Source organism: Pseudoliparis swirei, chromosome 3, assembly GCF_029220125.1.
Source record: "Pseudoliparis swirei isolate HS2019 ecotype Mariana Trench chromosome 3, NWPU_hadal_v1, whole genome shotgun sequence".
NCBI lineage: Eukaryota > Metazoa > Chordata > Actinopteri > Perciformes > Liparidae > Pseudoliparis > Pseudoliparis swirei.
The window spans coordinates 21451296-21469259 of NC_079390.1; the positions used below are offsets into that span (position 1 = coordinate 21451296).

At 44.0% G+C, this 17964-nt stretch overlaps 1 protein-coding gene across 1 annotated transcript in view; it reads right to left on the reverse strand.

Moving 5' to 3' along the window:
• The window catches only part of sgcd (sarcoglycan, delta (dystrophin-associated glycoprotein)), a 117738-nt gene that overhangs the window by 57280 nt on the left and 42494 nt on the right, over positions 1-17964 (reverse strand). Inside the window, exons 3-4 of the mRNA XM_056443936.1 lie at positions 7574-7675; positions 1881-1968 (exon numbers count right to left, since the gene is read on the reverse strand). Coding sequence (XP_056299911.1) covers positions 1881-1968; positions 7574-7675 — 190 coding nt within the window. The remainder of the gene's footprint in view (positions 1-1880; positions 1969-7573; positions 7676-17964) is intronic.

Sequence of the window (17964 nt, forward strand, 5' to 3'; positions counted from 1 at the left end):
TGGGACTGTGCTCTCACCTGTCCTGTTTACCCTGTACACATCAGACTTCACCTCCAACACAGAGTCGTGCCACATCCAGAAGTTCTCTGATGACTCTGCTGTTGTGGGATGCATCAGGGATGGACAGGAGGGTGAGTACAGGAGCCTGGTGGACAACTTTGTGCAGTGGTGTGGGCATAACCACCTGCAGCTGAACGCCACCAAGACCAAGGAGATGGTGGTGGACTTTAGGAGGTCTCGGCCTCCTCTGCTACCAGTCTCCATCGGGGGTGTCAGTGTGGAGGTGGTCAAGACCTACAAGTACTTGGGAGTTCATCTGGACAGTAAACTGGACTGGTCAGCCAACATAGATGCATCTATAAGAAGGGTCAGAGCCGGCTCTACTTCCTGAGGAGGCTGAGGTCTTTCAATGTCTGCAGCAAACTCCTGCGCATGTTTTACCAGTCTGTTGTTGCCAGCGTCCTTTTTTATGCTGTGGTGTGCTGGGGAGGCAGCGTGAAGAAGAGGGATGCAGGGTGACTAGACAGGCTGGTGAGGAGGGCAGGAGCTGTTGTTGGCATGGAACTGGACTGCCTAACATCAGTGGCGGAGAAAAGGACATTGAGTCGGCTGCTGACCATCTTGGACAATGACCACCACCCACTACACAGTACTCTTAACGGACAGAGGAGCATTTTCAGTGGCAGACTCCTGTCACTGTCATGCTCATCGGACAGGCTGAGGAAGTCCTTTGTCCCCAGGGCAATACGACTGTACAACGCCACGCAGAGGGGGAGGGGGAGGGAGATGGACTTCTCTGCATGAGTCTACCTCGGTCTCCCCTCTTCTCAGCTCTTTATTTTCCATCCCACTGTCCATCTTTTAATCTTTTTACTCTTTTTACTGGCTATACTAGCCCATTGCACAGACTGTACTATTTATATCACTTTGCACACTGTAATATCTGTATACACCCTACTCCCTGTGAACATGTTCTCCCTATGTGTATTGTTTTTTTATACTGTGATTCTACTGTGATTTGTGGATGTATGTTTGTGAGTTAAGTTAAGTGTATAAGCTACTGGATGACCTAAATTTCCCTCGGGATTAATAAAGTATCCATCTATCCATCTATCTGGTCGCGTGAATTAAAGATCTGCGGGAAACTCTGGAAAACAAAAACACTCTCGTGCGCTTGTTATCGTTGCCGAGCTGCAGGGTCGTGTAACCGGTGTCACGGCAACCAAGGGATGCCAACTCAAATAGCTCCGTCTCATACGGCGGCAGAAAAACACTCGGCACCGGCGAGGGGGGGGGGGGGGGCGTGGGGGCGGGACTGATTGACACCCGTGCAAATGATTCTGTCACTCTTTTAAAAAAATGTGAACACAAAAGTGATTTTCCATTCACAGAAGAATGCCGACTATTAGAGAGTGAGAGGCGCAAAGAATGTGTGTGTGTGCGTGGGGGGGGGGGGGGGGGGTTGGATTCACAGAGTTATTAATGGTGGTGCAGCTGCTGGCACAGTTCAGGGGGATCAGAGGAAGACTTTATCTAATTAATTTATGTAAAACAATAAATAACTGAGGCAGACAACGAGAATGCATCCGGTGCACCGGATGCCGACCACTGTTGTCAGGTTTTTGGGGAGGGTCACACAGGCGTATAATCTGTTTTTGGGGAGGGTCACATGCGGGTCTTACCGGTTTTTGGGGAGGGTCACATGCGGGTCTTACCGGTTTTTGGGGAGGGTCACATGCGGGTCTTACCGGTTTTTGGGGAGGGTCACATGCAGGTCTTACCGGTTTTTGGGGAGGTTCACACGGGGGTATTACCTGTTTTTAGGGAGGGTCACATGGGGGTCCTACCTGTTTTTGGGGAGGGTCAAGCGGAGGTCTTACCTGTGACAAATTGCGTGAGCAGCTGGTTGTTGCTGTTGACGATGTTGACCGATATGTTTCTGGACGACTGCAGCAACAGCGGGCGGCCCTGCGGGAAAAAGACCGACACGTTCATTTATTAGGTTTGTGGTGCGATGATTATTACACGATTAATGTGTATTTTTATTATTTTTATTAATGTCTTATTTGCTCTTGCAGAGAAAAGACTAGATAAAGATTTTCAAATTTTTTTTATAAGTGGGACACAACTAACTGAATGGGTTAATACTTTTGAAGACCCTCATTAACCAATTTCCAATTATATTTTGAGGTATCGCATAAGATAAGATAAGATATTCCTTTATTAGAGCAGTATTAAAAATCTCAATCAAATACCAAACACCAAAAACAATAACAATATTAAATAAACAGAGGAATACAAAAAAATTCAAAATATATATACAAGGTAGGGATTCAAGTGTGTTGTCAGCAGGTTGAAGAAAAGCTGTATGGAAATGTCCAAATTCAAAAATATGTCCAACATATGCAGGAAAAGAACGTGTTTTAGCTCTCTCTTCATGGAATAAAAGTGTTTTTACTTTGCTTTATTTGATTAATAAAGACTTTTCTGTAAATGTGCCAGAGTTAGCCAAGAAGGTATTTTTCATCCGCCGTCCCAGTTGATGCGCAAAACGGATTAAGGTAGTGTTAAGGAAGTATTATCGATTTTTAAGGTAGTATTATCGATTTTTTGCTGTTTCCATACAGCCAATGCGATACTTAAAAATGTGCATACATACAGGACTGTCTCAGAAAATTAGAATATTGTGATAAAGTTCTTTATTTTCTGTAATGCAATTAAAAAAACAAAAATGTCATGCATTCTGGATTCATTACAAATCAACTGAAATATTGCAAGCCTTTTATTCTTTTAATATTTAATAATTTTTTAATTGCATTACAGAAAATAAAGAACTTTATCACAATATTCTAATTTTCTGAGACAGTCCTGTATATGTTTGATTATGAGAGGGCGGGGCTTACAAGCTGGTACCAGTTATAATACATACACACGCCTACGAACGTACAACTACACACACAGACACACACAGACGCCATCGCGTTCCGAGTGCAGAGGCTCCAGCCTGCTGCTCCGTTTGATAACTTCCATTTCCCAGAGTGCCTTGCACCGTTCCGTAATGCCGATCACGTCGGACACTCTGCTCTCTCCGCGCCCGCCTAATCTTCACGCCTCAGTCAACTTCTTAATTAGAGATAACGGCCCGGCCATTGTGCTGCGCTCAGAGCCGAGGGGGGGGGTGGGCCTTGTGTGTATAATACTGATAACATTATGGCTCTCGCCAAAGTTATTGAAGTTCTCACAGTAACTACACCGAATGTATGGGACGCAAGCAAGGAATTAGGACAACAATGTGTTGTGACCTGAATGTAACACTCTTGTTTCAAGGTCGAGGTGAAACTACTTTGCCTTTTTACATCAAAATTATTACAGTTATTCATATTTTGGTTGATTTTCATTCAGACTGACCGGCGATCCCTCGACACACAGTTGGAGAAACAGACTCTTTTCAAATGGAGGAAAAAAATGTGCACACGTTGTAATAACAGTGTTCATACAGGTTTATTACATGTTTCACCGTACGAGATGGGTCCAATGAAATCTTGGTCTGAAATCTGTGACTGCATGATGGAAGATAAGTAGATACATAGCGAATCGTACAGTGTTTATATTGCTGCACTGAAATGCGATGAGATAAAAGAATAACGGCGAGCTTTGGCCATATATGTGCTCCGAATAGATTTATGAGCCCCCAGTGTGCACATTCTTGTTTATAGTTTGTCTGATGGACTAGAAGCACCTTTTGTTGGATACACAAACAAAAGATCTTTATTTTTTTTGCGGAGGAGTCACCGCTCACTCGTTAGCTCTCATTACCTGAAACAGCACTGACATCAATACGAGACAAAAGATGGAGAACATGAAACAACTCGATAACGATAGTTTGACGATAGGACCGACATCAGACACTCTTTTCATTTATTTTTCTCGGCTCCTACAAAAAAAACAAAAATAAACTTTTAAAAGTTTCTCGATAACTTGCTTATTTCAGCCTCGTCCCCTTCACGTGAAATTACTGTTAAAGTCTGGGAAACAATTTGTTTCCCTCAAAATCTAACTGAGAATGTATTTTTTAAAATGTTGTTAATTACACATACAGCAGCTATAATGCATCATAGGCTTTCATTTAGATTCATGTGTTCTCCCTTTGTAGCTCTGTTTTGGTCTCAATGTTTCACAATGTTCACCAGCTAGTTTTGTTAATATAGAAATATAGATAAGAGCAACATAACACAATGTTTAAATGTCTGAATTGAAAGAAGTACGACAAAGAGAAAGATAGAGTAACATAGTGCAGGAGGAATCAGCCAACACTGAGAGAAGATTTCCATCATATCAACAGAGAAAAGATGCACAGCAGGGCTCTTACTTGGTTTCGTAAAAAATAAAAATATCTCTCTTCCTCTCCTCTGCCGGACTCACCAAATGCTTTTTGCCATCTCCTCTTCCTCTTACTATTCCTCTCACTTCCTCCGCTTAAAGTACCTACAGTTCCTCTCCTCTGTAAACTTCTCCCTCGTCCCGACTGATAATATAATAGGTATATAGGTGGTGGCTCAGGTAGTGGTTCAGGTGGTTCAGGTTGTTTAGGTGGTGGCTCGGGTGTTGGTTCAGGTGGTTTAGATGCTTCGGATGGTTCAGGAGGTGGTTCAGTTGGTTCAGGTGGTTCAGGTGATTTAGGTAGTTAAGTTGGTTCAGGTGGTTTAGGTGTTCTAAGTGGTTCTAGGTGTTCTAGGTGGTTCAGTTGGTCTAGGTGGTTCTAGGTGGTTCAGGTGGTTCAGGTACTAAACAACCTTGCTGCTCCTGAAGAGATCCGCGTTGCTTCTGCAGTTGCATCAGAATGGATGTGTTGATATGGTATTATATTATTACAATGATTATTTCCTCATTGAGGAAGAAGAGAACAGCGTGACATCAATCCACAAACGATCCTTTAAAGCTGATTCTCGTTCTGCTGAAGTCGGACTGTGTTTCCATCTGAGTGTTTGTACCCGGCCGTGACGTCACATGTCGTGCTCGTTTGAGTCGGTATTGAACTTGGCCGCTTCTGCCTTTCAGAATACGCTCGCTGGCGTCCCGTCGCTCTCCTTCCAATTCAGTCCTCGTCCATCTGTCACCCGGCGATCGTCTCCATTACTACCCCCCTCCACCCCTTTCTTCTTCCCTCTCATTTCCCATCTTCATCTCCATCTCCGCTCATCTCTCTCTCGCATCGTGCCCCATCGCTCACACCCTCTCCCCTCCACGGCTTACGTAAAGGTCCAAGAAAGCGCGGCCATAAAGCCCCGCTGCTCTCTTGCATTATCAAGACAACCGTCCACCACCTGTTATTACTGCACCAAGTCCAAGAGACACAGCGAGAGAGTGCGTATCACTTCATCGGGGGGCCCATCTCTCCAATCCGCCGACATCTCGAGGCCCAGATACTCCTCTCGCAGTAAGCAATGAAGACAGCGGGAAGCACATGAGAATGTTAATTGTGTAAACAGAACATACCGGGGGGACCCCAGACAGACCGAACATTTGGATCGTTAAACGCTAAAGATTTCCTGCAAGAAAAACGGATGCTGAAGTTGTAGCTCTGTGGCTCACGCTGGAGGCCGAGGGCGGTTACAGGCGTTTGTCTTCATGGGACAGTGTGTGTCTTCTCGTTATGGCGTGACATGACTCGTGAACATGGAGTCATGCTTGAGTCATGTCATGAGACGGCTTAACCGCCGGATCCTTGTCATGCCGCACCACGCACATCTTGTTGTGTCTTTCTTACTTCCTCCAGAGGTGACATCATTCTTCTATGACAGGACGTTTATTGGCATGGAGTGGCCTGACTTTAACATCTTAGCGTTCCTGTAAAATTCACAAAAAACGCCGATCCAGGCATTACCAAAGTCAATTGAAAGCTGGCAGGTCTTGCTCTGGATGTGGAGCGCCGTGTCTTGACTTATGATGACGTTTCCTGACCTGATGTGACATGACGTGTTTTTGTCTTGTAAATGTGGCCGGATGGCTTAAGTCCTTGCTAATATCTTCTCCTTTGCAAAAAAAACACGATTGATACCAGAAGACGTCCGCGGTGAGATCTCTGCAACAATCTGCTCGTGAAAACCATCGTTGGCTAAAGAATGAAGTCTGCGTTCATTCTAATGCCCTCCTGATTTACTGTCACTGAACACGACTGCCTTATGGCCACAACCTTTGGTGGCTGAACTTGAGAGGCAAAAAATACTCTTCTTGGCAAAGTATACCAGTTTAGCCTTTTGGAGCAAAAGGACTACAACCCTATAATCGCCCATTCAGCTGGAACTAACTGCCTCCATTTGGAGGTGATCTGACCCAAAAGCAGACCAGGGACCAACCTCCAGTTCTCAAAAGTGAAGCAAAGCAGAAATGTCTTGTACTTGCTTTCTTTCTACTGAGCAGCAGGGGGTGATTCCTCTGGTTGCAAAGAGAAGTCTTCCTCTAAAGAATGACCCTACTTCTCACTTGATTTATACCTCAGTAAACTTGATTTATTACCTCATTAGTGTATGGTCTCAAACGCTAGTTTCAAGTCAACCCTAATCTTTATTGACCCATTTCGAGAAAAATAAACAACGGAGCAGGTTATGCGTCAGGCGGGGCTACCTTGTGATTTACAGGCTGCTACTGGTTTTGTACTTGTCCGTGTTTTCATCTTCATAAAAGTTAATTGTGACACTTTGTCTTATTCACCAATTGGTGAAAAAACATGCTCATTTCACTACTTCCAAAGAATATTTTGCAACGGTCATAATGTTGAACTTGAGGCTTAAAAAAACGACAGCTCACAAACCAATGGATGATGTCACAGCTCCTATTATATTGAGTCTATGTGGCCGACCAGCAGCACACGAGACGGACCGCACGACGAAGAGCGTTTCAGGATCCTTCAGGAGTGGATAGAGTACATTTGGGTTACTCAGCTTCGTCTGCTGACACCGTAACCGGAGTCTTAATATGAAGCAGAAAACGGGGCGATGGCTTTCAGCTACCTTTGGGAGAACATCTAGTGTCGTGCTTATCCATCCACAACCTCCGTGGTAAGGGGGGGTTTTAAAGATGTAATTTGAGCTCCATTAGAGCAACATTTAGACACTTAATGAAATCAATACAGGTTGTAAATACAGGCGGTGTGGGACTACTTGTAGTTTGATGCTTCCTGTATGAGTCCCAACAGCATTGTCTTCGAGGTATGACTGCAGGTCTGAAATCCACACGGTCATTAGACACTGTTTTCTTCACACCATCGCAAACTCTGTGTTGTTACTACTTAGATTGAGATAACAACAGGGAGTTATGCATTTATTTGGGACATGCAGTATGACACCAATGTGCAACTACTGGAATGATTGCTACAATTATTTCAGGACCGGTTGATGGCAAACTGTCTTTCTTCCTTACATATAGGCCATGCTGGTTATCCCCAAAAGGTGCGAGCTAAGCATGGCCAACTTTTGGCCTTTGCACAGGCACCAAACACAAATCAGAATTCTTATGTGTGTCCGTTTTAAAATACACAAAAATAAAAAGGTGTGTGTTTCTGTGAGTGACTTACTGGTTTGGAATGGATTTCTTTGGCATAGAGAGGTTGGAGGAACTCGGAGTCCCCTTCCAGTTTCAGGCCCTTCTCTGTTATTCTCAGGTTGCCCATGCCGTCCTGTGAGGAACAAAGACGGTGAGAGTTAGTTGATGTTCTCTCGTCGTGCATTTCAATCAAGTATATATCAACTAGTAACGAATTTGACACATATTCTTCTCCAAACACATTTTTGTTGAATACAAATCCCTAATGCGTCTGTCCAATTACTGTTGAAGCCATTGAAAACAACAACGGGCTGAACTGTATTTCCTTCTGCTGGGTGCAAGGGATCATAGAACTGACGGTTCGGATGGTATCACTGTTTCACTATTCACAGATCAGATTAAAAAACAAAAAAGGGCAAATTGTTCTTTCAGAGATGCCCTAATTAGGTTATTTTGCTGCCAACACTGATCATCAATGAACCATAACAGCCAATACAGAATCTCTAAAACCTTTTCAAACACCCCAATACTACCTTTCACTGAGAAAATCATGAATACTTTATGGTGTAAAACAATTGAGCCTCCATTTGTTATCTCTAGTGCTGTGGATGACACAAGCTCTTCTCCTGACAAGGTAAACACAGATTTGTTGTTCACAATGCAGCATTATAAGGGATCGGCGACTGAAAAGCATTAAAGCCGATCTCCTAATCCCGTATCTTCACTGAATATCTGCTGATGACGATCGACGAAATATACTAACGAGATTTCCAAGGATGTGATGTGTACAACAGTGTTCGATGGAGAAAACTTGATATCATTATGTTATAAAGAAGTTCATTCACTTGGTAAAAACAACTTATTCTTAACTTCCCTGAGTCAAAATGTAAATGACTCATTTAAACAATGAAACTTTTCCATATTTTGTTCTTTACATTCTTTAACAGTCACCCAAAGGGTCCATGTTTGTTCTCTCTCTGGAAACCAAGCTCATTAAAAACACAGCAAAGCGCCACATGCTGATGCATTCTGTATATTTGGTGAATGCTGTGTATTTTTAAGGTGACAGCATATTAACGTTTTTTTTTTTTAAACGGAATAAACTAATGAACGTAGGAGCAACCCAGACCAAGATGCAAGAAGAAAAAAAACTAGATAGTCCCTGAAATAAATCCTCCAATCAACATCCCTTACTTCGCCAAATGCAATCAAATAATAGGAAGGCATCATCTTCTCTAAACATTGCTTTCCATTGCTCTTTTCCCACATGAAAAATAAATAAAAAATAGTGCAGGAGCTTGCTTGGTCGGTCAAAGGAGCTGCAGCAGTGTGACGGAGGCCTCCATCGTCAGTCTGTCTACTAGAGCACTAACGGACCAAAAGGATATTAATTATCCAGCCGTGATAAGAGGAGGGGGGGGTGGTCTGCTTTGATTCTAATGCAACCAACAAGGCTGACCCTTCACTTTTCCATCCAGTCATTATGTATATATTAAACGAGAGCACCACCCCCCCCCTCCCCCCTGGATCTTTTCAAAGATAAGAGACGAGAGTAATAAAGTGAGAGAGCGAGCTGGAGAGAACAAAAGACGTCTCTCTGCCCTCGCGATCTTTCTCCCGCGAATACTTTTTTGTTGTTGTTTCTCCGCCGTCTTTTGATCCCTCTGGTTCTGATGAGCAAATGGAGATCAAGACCCCTTGAAATCCCAAAGTAACTGCGAGGACACACACACACACACACACACACCACCACCACCAACTGTGTAAAACATGTTACAATTCTGGGCACTGGTCTGGCAGCAGGGGGGCGGGTGCCGGACGTGTTGGGATTCTGAATTCTCCCCAGGTGGAAATCAGCGGGCCGGTGAGAGGAAGGCCCAGCGGACGTTATTTAAACTCAATTTCCTGACACTTTGATGACGAAAATCCCCCGTAAGAACCGACACATGTTTCCCCTGCTGGGAGCTTCTCCCCAGAATATTCTTCGATGCGGGTCCTCGAAGACGTGCGGGTGAAGAAGAAAAAAGAAGAAGAAAAATGGAGCTTCTTCACTAAACTTGTACATGTGCACTCAGAGATTCCTCCCACTGGCTCGTTCATATCTCAGTCTGGATAATCGCTGAGGAGGCATAATAGATGAGACATAATGTTCTGCTTCAGTCTCCATCTCTTCCTTCTTCATTTCACGCACCTCTTTTCTTTTCACAGTCCTAATACACACTGACACAGAACTTAGTTTCAGGAAAAATCCACTCGTGGACACTTTAAATAGCGCCTTAAGTTGATAAAGAAACCCCTAAAATAATATATATGATGGTGTCTCTTTCAAGTCTTCGAAAACGTTCCCTCCATTTGGAACGAGCACCGTCAGCATTTTTTGTAATACAGCCCGATGCTAGCACTAATTGCTATATTTTATTATTATACTATTGCGATATAATATTACTCTTATTTCACTTTATGTCGGACAAAAGAGAAAAAGGTATTTTTTCGGCATTGGAAAATTGACCATTAAGATAACTTTTGATTTTAATTGCTTTCCTCTGTCCACCATTCAATGCTGGTGTCCAACTTTCAAAATAAGAGCTTTCTTCTAACGACATATACAAATTAACGGCTGTGCAAAATTTGACTGTTTGACTGTTTTCAGCCCCATGGAGAGAGACTCGGGACGGACTGGGTGGGACTGGAGACCGATGAGCCCCAGTGACGGAGCCGAGAGGAGCAGGTTGTTGCAGTCATAACAGTCAGAGTGCTTTTGTTTTGACGTGATGCGTCGGCGTGATCCGGGCCGGCGGGGGTTAAACCCTGCGGCGGGAAAACAGCGGGAGAAAAACAAAAGACAAAAGTATCAGAGCGATTTTAGTTTCACTCGTTCCGTCACATCGTGGTCCCTGTGTCACTGAAACGAGACTCACTGGATCTCACACTCAGGGGTGTGTGCCTCCGGACCTCCCATCCTCTGCTCCCTCCCCCTTTTCCTCTTCCTCGCCCGCTGCCTTTCATCTTCCTCATCAGCCTCTCTCTTGTTCTGATGACTCCTCTCGTCTCATCTCATCCTTCCATCTCCTTTTGTCTTCTCTCACTTTCCCCTCTGCTTCAAATTCATCCGTAACTCCTAACTTCATTCCTCTCCCTCTCTCTCCTTCTTCCTCCTTCTCTCCCTCTCTACCTCCCCCTTTCCCCCCTCTCTCTCCTTCTCCTTCTTCCTCTCCCTCTCTCCCCCTCTCTCCTTCTTCCTCTCCCTCTCTCTCTCGCTCCCTCTTCCTCCTTCTCTCCCCCTCTACCTACCACTTTCCCCCCTCTCTCTCTCTCTCCTTCTTCCTCTCCCTCTCTCCCTCTCGCTCCCTCTTCCTCCTCTCCCCTCCTCCCTCCTTCCTCTCTCTCCTTCTCTCCCTCTCTCCTTCTTCCTCTCCCTCTCTCTCCTTCTTCCTCCTTCTCTCCCTCTCTACCTCCCCCTTTCCCCCCTCTCTCTCCTTCTCCTTCTTCCTCTCTCCCCCTCTCTCCTTCTTCCTCTCCCTCTCTCTCTCTTCCTCCTCCCCCCCCTCTCCTCCCCTCCCCCCTCTCTCTCTCTCCTTCTTCCTCTCCCTCTCTCCTTCTTCCTCTCCCTCTCTCCTTCTTCCTCTCCCTCTTCCTCCTCTCCCCCTCTACCTACCACTTCCTCCCTCTCTCTCCTTCTCCTGCTTCCTCTCCCTCTCTCCTCTTCTCTCCTCTCCTTCTCTCCTCTCTCCTTCCTCCTTCTCTCCCCCTCTACCTACCACTTCCCCCCCCCCCTCGCTCTCTCCTTCTCCTTCTTCCTCTCTCTTCCTCTCCCTCTCCCCTCTCCCTTTCCCACTCTCTCCTTCTCCTTCTTCCTCTCCTCTCTCTCTCCCCTCCCCCCTCTCCCTTTCCCTCTTTCTCTCCCTCTCTCTCTCGCTCCCTCTTCCTCCTTCTCTCCCCCTCTACCTCCCACTTTCCCCCCTCTCTCTCTCTCCTTCTCCTTCTTCCTCTCCCCCTCTCTCTCTCCCCCCCCTCTCTCTCTCCCTCCCCTCTCCCTTTCCCACTCTCTCCTTCTCCTTCTCTCTCTCCCCTCTCCCCTCTCCTCTGCCTTCTCTCTCTCTCTCTCTCTCTCTCTCTCTCTCTCTCTCTCTCTCTCTCTCTCTCTCTCTCTCTCTCTCTCTCTCTCTCTCTTCCTCTGGAGGAGGCGGGCGAGCGGCACGCAGACGGTGTGATGTAATCCTGGATGTTTGAGTCTCTCCGCTCCCTCCTGCCCTCCGCCTGTGACCGGGCTGGTTTCTATATCCCTTCCATCTCTCCGCCGGCCGCCTCCCTCCACCTCCTCCTCTGAAGTCGACATCTCCAGAGAGCCGTCAATAACCGAGAGAGAGAGGCGAGGAGGCTCCGGGGAGCAGCAGCAGGAGTGAGACTTCCTTTCACACGCCGCTTACCCGACATCACGATGTCCACGCCGAGACGCCCACACGGTCAAAGTGATTTATGTTGGAAACATAAAAGCAACACACAACTTTCAGCCCAGAACCTAAAGCGTGTTGCCAAACAGGATTTCATTTGTTCTTTCAATCTTCTATTTTAAAACACGCTTATTGCTTATGGATCCTGGACCACGTTGCAGAATATTTCATCAACTCAAAGAATTTATAACACTTTTAAATATAAAATGAAAGTAATGATTCCTAAAGGTGTTCATGTTTCTTAAATTAACTCTGTTATGTCACCGTCTCTTAACTTTTAGTTTCTTTGAACATGTCTTCTGTGATGAATATATATATTTACATATACAGTATATGTATACATATTTATATATATATATAAAGAAATATGTATATTTATATATGTATATGAATATATATATGAATATATATATTTAGATATATATGTATACATATTCATATATATATATTTATATTTACATATGTATATATATATGAATATATATTTACATATATATGTATACATAGATATATATAAATATATATCTTTATATATATATGAATATATATATATGTATATTTATATACATGTATATATATATAAATATATTAACATATATACGTATACATATTCACATATATATATATATATATTTACATATATATATATGAATATATATATTTACATATATATGTATACATATTCATATATATAAAGATATATATATATATATATGAATATATATTTACATATATATGTATTCTTAACGGGCAGCAGACCAAAGGTCGTGGATTAGCTTCTCACTTGTACTTCGGTGTCTGGGAGTCGGACAAAAAAAAAAAAGTTCCCAACTCTGTCCTATAGTGTGAGCGAGGCTCTCTCTCTCTCCTCTCCCTTCCTCTCTCCTCCTTTTCCCTCTCTCTCTCTCTCTCCCCCCTTTCCCCCCTCTCTCTCTCCCTCTTCCCCTCTCCCTCTCTCTCTCCCTCCTCGCTCAACAGGTGATAGCCTCGACATCATGTCCCAACGCCCCGCGATGGCTATCAGTGGAATTGGCTTTGAGATTGCAATCCGCGGCGAACCCCCCCCCCCCAAACACACACACACACACCCAGTCCTCTGATTGAGGCCCTCGACGCGGGCGCCACATCATCCATCAATGGGATGGGAAAGCAGATGGGGGGGAGGGGGGGGGGGGGAGAATGAAAGATGAACGAAAAGAGAGCAGGAGGGGGGGGGGGGGGTTGTATTGATGAAGTCAGGGAGAGATAAGACTGGGTAACACAGATAGATAAACACAGAGAGAGCAAGATAAGGGTAAAGAGAATATGAGACGGGATTGCAAGTGGAGTCACGAGAAGGGGGGAAGGGGGTAGGAGCAGAGGAAGAGGAGGAGGAGAGGAAGGAGAGTGATGATAACATTAGAGGGCTGGGGAGGGGGGGGGACATAAGTGTGGGAGACTGAATAAGATGCCGAGAAAGGAAATAAAGAAGAAGAAAAAAGGGGGCATGCGGGGAGAGAGATTCCACGTCCACACTAATGTGGATGCATTTTAAAAGCCATCTTTCCCCCCCTGTTTGGTTTTCACCGCCTCTTTAAGCCGCCGCTCTCGGAAACCTGAGCTGCTTCCCAAAAGCTCTCCGAGGAATAATATTGAAAAAGAGACGGGCCTCACGTTGAAGTGCGGACGGAGAGAGAACAGAGCTTTACGGAGCCCCGATGAGGCGTTCACAGACCCAGCGCAAAGTCATACATTACAATATCATTGTTTTTATTTGCACATGTCGGCGTGCTAACGCTACGACGGCGGACGCGACGCACATTAACATCACAGCTTCGCCAATGTAAGGATGGCGGCACGCCCGCGTAAAAATGTCCAGATGAGACACTTTCATACAGATGTTCAGATATAAAACATCCACCAGGTGCTCGAACACACCGTACGGTGAGTTCCATGACGACGTGGAACTCCGTCTAAAGAGCCGATGAGGAATCAAAAAAACGTTTTCATTTGGTCCCATCCTAAATGACACAGAATGGTTGTGATTGACGAGAATCTTCGCCACGAATGCCGCGAATTGCGCTAATCACCCGAATTACGCTATTTGCGCGGCGCGAATGACGCAAATTGAGCGAAAAAATAATTCGCGATATTCACTTCAAGTTCGCCCAACAACGAGTTGACGAGTTGCCTTTGAGATGCTCCGCCGTTGGTGAATCCAACTGGCTGCTGCTCTAATGGTCATTCAGACGTAGTCGGTGAAAGTCACCGAGCTGTGTGAGCCTACGGGTGATGTCATGTATAAATATATATATGATATTAATGTTATGAACCCAAACTCGAGGGCGTTAGATGTTCCGACTTTTGTGGGATGTCCTCAACAAGTATGAAGCAGAACTAGTGGTTAGTTCTTCCGTGGTGAATGGTGGAAATGATGACTCCACGGAGTAAAGCTACAGAGTTAAGCCCCGCCCCCTCTAGGGCACGAATGACGTGGATAAGCCACAAATAGTAAAGCGAGTAAACTCACGCGAGTAAAGCGTTGGGAATATTCACATTCTGCTTTCGGTGTGAAGCAGAAACAGGAGCCGGGTTGCGAGTCTGTTCGGAGACTTTCCTGAGCCTGCGGCCGCCACACGTCATTGTCGGAGGCCGATATATTTCCCATTAACTTCGTCTCCATCTGGGACAGACGGACCTTCGGAGGCCCGGCGGCCGCGTTGGCATCGAGGATCTTCGCAGCGGCAGTGATTGACGTGTGCGTGCAGAAGCCTGCAGGCTCAGCACGCCGGATAAGAGACTCACGGCGAGGGACTGTGGATCGTACCCATCTTGTTTTCTTTTGACGAAAGAAGTAATGCTGTCGGGGTTAGGTCTGGGCAAAATCAGTGTTTCAATATTTTATAGAATAAAATGTCTTCTCTCTTTATTATTCATCCAGACTATAGAATAATAACTCAAAATAGCTCGAGGCAGATTAGTCCTGAAACATTGTATGATGCCGAGGCGTCTGCACCGATGTTAGGGCTCGTTTATCACGAAATAATAAACACAGTTATAAGTTAAAACTTCTGCCGTTGTTATCTACCATGTTTGCATTTTACTCTGAAAATCATTTTGTGTTCGTAACTTGAGCTTTGTGTGAGCTGAACATAACCACTCTTCACTATTCACCTTCAAACATTGTGGGGACATATCGTACCCACAGGGACAACACACACACACACACACACTCACACACACAGTCATGAATAAATTGTGACAGCAGTCAAAGTGGTGCAATTATCTCCTGATTTAGTAATTACCCGGGCTAATTGGAAGCGGTTATTGTTTTTTATGGTTCTTGGAGCGGCTTTGTGATGAAGTTTCATCGGAGACTGAAACAGGGTTCGGTCACTGTCGCAGCCACGGGAGCGTTTAGTTTAATGTGTGTGAGTTAAGCTGTTGCCATGACGACGTGAGCGAGCGTCGGCAAGTTGTCGAACATCATCAGACGCTCGGCTCGAAAGGCTCTCGGATCGGCCACCGGCCAAACGTCGGGCTGCTGGTGAGTGAGTTGGGCTCAGGTTAGCGTGTCCTTAACCATCCACGCTAGTAGAATCACAGTAAAGAAGGTATATCTATTTATATATTTATATATATATATATATAGATATATGTATACTGTTAAAAAGTTTGGGGTCACTTAGAAATATCCATTTTTTTCAAAGTAAAGCACATTTTCTTTCAATGAAGATAACATACAATTAATCATAAATACACTCTATACATAGTTAACGTGGTAAATGACTAATCTCTGGGTTTTAATGAAGTCTCTACAGAGGTGTATAGAGGTCCATCTCCAGTGTTCTAATGGTACGTTGTGTTATCGCCTTAGAAGACTAGCGGAGGGGTAGAAAACCCTTGAAAACCCTTTTTCTGTGAGCGCAGCTGAAAACAGTTATGCTGGTGAGAGAAGCTGTAAAACTGGCCTTCTTTTGAGTGACAAGTTTGAAGAAGAAAATTAATATTTCAAATAAAAATCCTTATTTTTAACCTTGTCGATGTCTTCACTATATTTTCTATTCATTTTGCGATTCTTTTGATAAATAAAAGTGTGAGTTTTCATAGAAAATACGAAAGTGTCGGCTGCGTGGTGAAGAAACTAAATATAAAGGTCAAACTCTGCACTCAAAATTAAATTTTAGCACGAAAGTGCACTTAAAAAAACAAACAAAGACTGATCCATTTGGCTGACCCCTGACCCCGACCCTCCACTACATGACGCATTCTGCAAAGCTTCTCCAGTTCTTTTTCTACTTTTTTATCCGAAATGTTCTGTTTGTTTGTTTTGTTCGCTCCTTGTATTTCTATTAAGTTTTGTTCCGTTGGTCTATGATTTTTTAAAAGCATATCTGACTTTCTATAAAAAACGCTATATAAATGTAAGTATTATCATTATTATTTTATATTTTTCTATTCACGCCGTTCAACACATTTGATACTGTTGAGCTGTACTGAACTACACCATGATGCTGTAATTTACTGATAAAATACTAAAATATAGCTCAAACTGTCAGATATATATTGAAATAAACATGACAATGTGTTCCTTAAAGAGGAAAGAATTAAACATATAAAGTCACACTGTACAGTACAGTCGTGTGAAACTGGAAAGACGTGAAATATTGAAGCTTTCAATCTTCATTCATGTTCTTTTCCAGATATTTCTCTTAAGTTTGCTGGACCAAGCAGCTCGATGTATATTGTGTTTGTGTTCATTTGCTCTTTTGGTTTAACACAGCACATTAAGCACTAATGCAGAGCGGGTCAGCGTACATGTAACTCTGTAATTGTAGCTCCGCATGAATTCATGGGCTTCAAAGTGGGCATGCAGCCGTGAAGCTGTTACACAATAGCTGTATACATGAATTAAATTGGGAGGTTTAACTAAAAATGTAGGCTTGATGGAAAGCACAGCTCACGTATAAAAAAAAAAGTTAAAACTCTGCATATCCAGAAAAGGTAAGATGTGGTTAAAAGCTCCATACAAAGACAGGAAGTGGACCTCGAGTTCATCAGAATATATTTAAAGCAATATTCATTGTAGTTAAATGCCTCATCGCATGAACATGTGAACATCCGCCTTTTTATTTTATTTTTATATTTTTTTGTACACAGTGTTTATTATTTTACCTGTGTTGATTTTAGCCATTTTCTCATGGCTTTTCTCATTTTAGCCATTTTCTCATGGCCATTTTCTCACGTGATATTTGTGTCACTTGTGGACTGTGCTACTGCCTCTTGGCCAGGTCATCATTGTGAATGAGAACTGCTTCTCAATTGATTTTACCTGGTTGAATAAAGGTCATATATAAGCAGACTTGTTTAACTTGAATGATGAATTTGTCAAAAACAACCGTAGAAACACACAAAGTCTCCTTCAGCGCCGGGACAAAGTGCTACTGCAGCTCTCCCTATCATCTCCGTCTCCTCCCGACTCCTTTCCCCTTTTCTTTCTTCGGAAGTCGCAGTTTAAATGAGATCTTTGTGCCGCGTCCTGAGGCTCCAGACGCCATCGAAGAGCTCTTCAACAAGAGCCCCGCCCTCCCCCGAACCACGTGGACATTTACGAGGCGCAGACCTCCATCGAGTCTCAGGGTCGCTGTGATTGAACGGCCTCGTCTTCAAGGCTCGAGCGCCATCCGAGGCACGGCGGCAGACACGGAGACGGACGGACACGAGACCAGCTAACCGGCATTTGAGTTTTCATATTCATAATTCATGCCTTTCATTGGGAGGGAGGGGGGGGGGTATATATGTACACGGGGGGTAAATACTCGCTAATTCAAACTGCTAGTGAGAATGAAATCTTATTCGATGTTCCTTTGGCTATCAAAAGGGCTTAGAGTTATAAAAAATAAAAAATAGCACTTTACAAATATATTTAATATGCATTAATGGTGGAAAATGTAAAGTGTAACCAACACACAGCATCTCATGAAGTATTTTT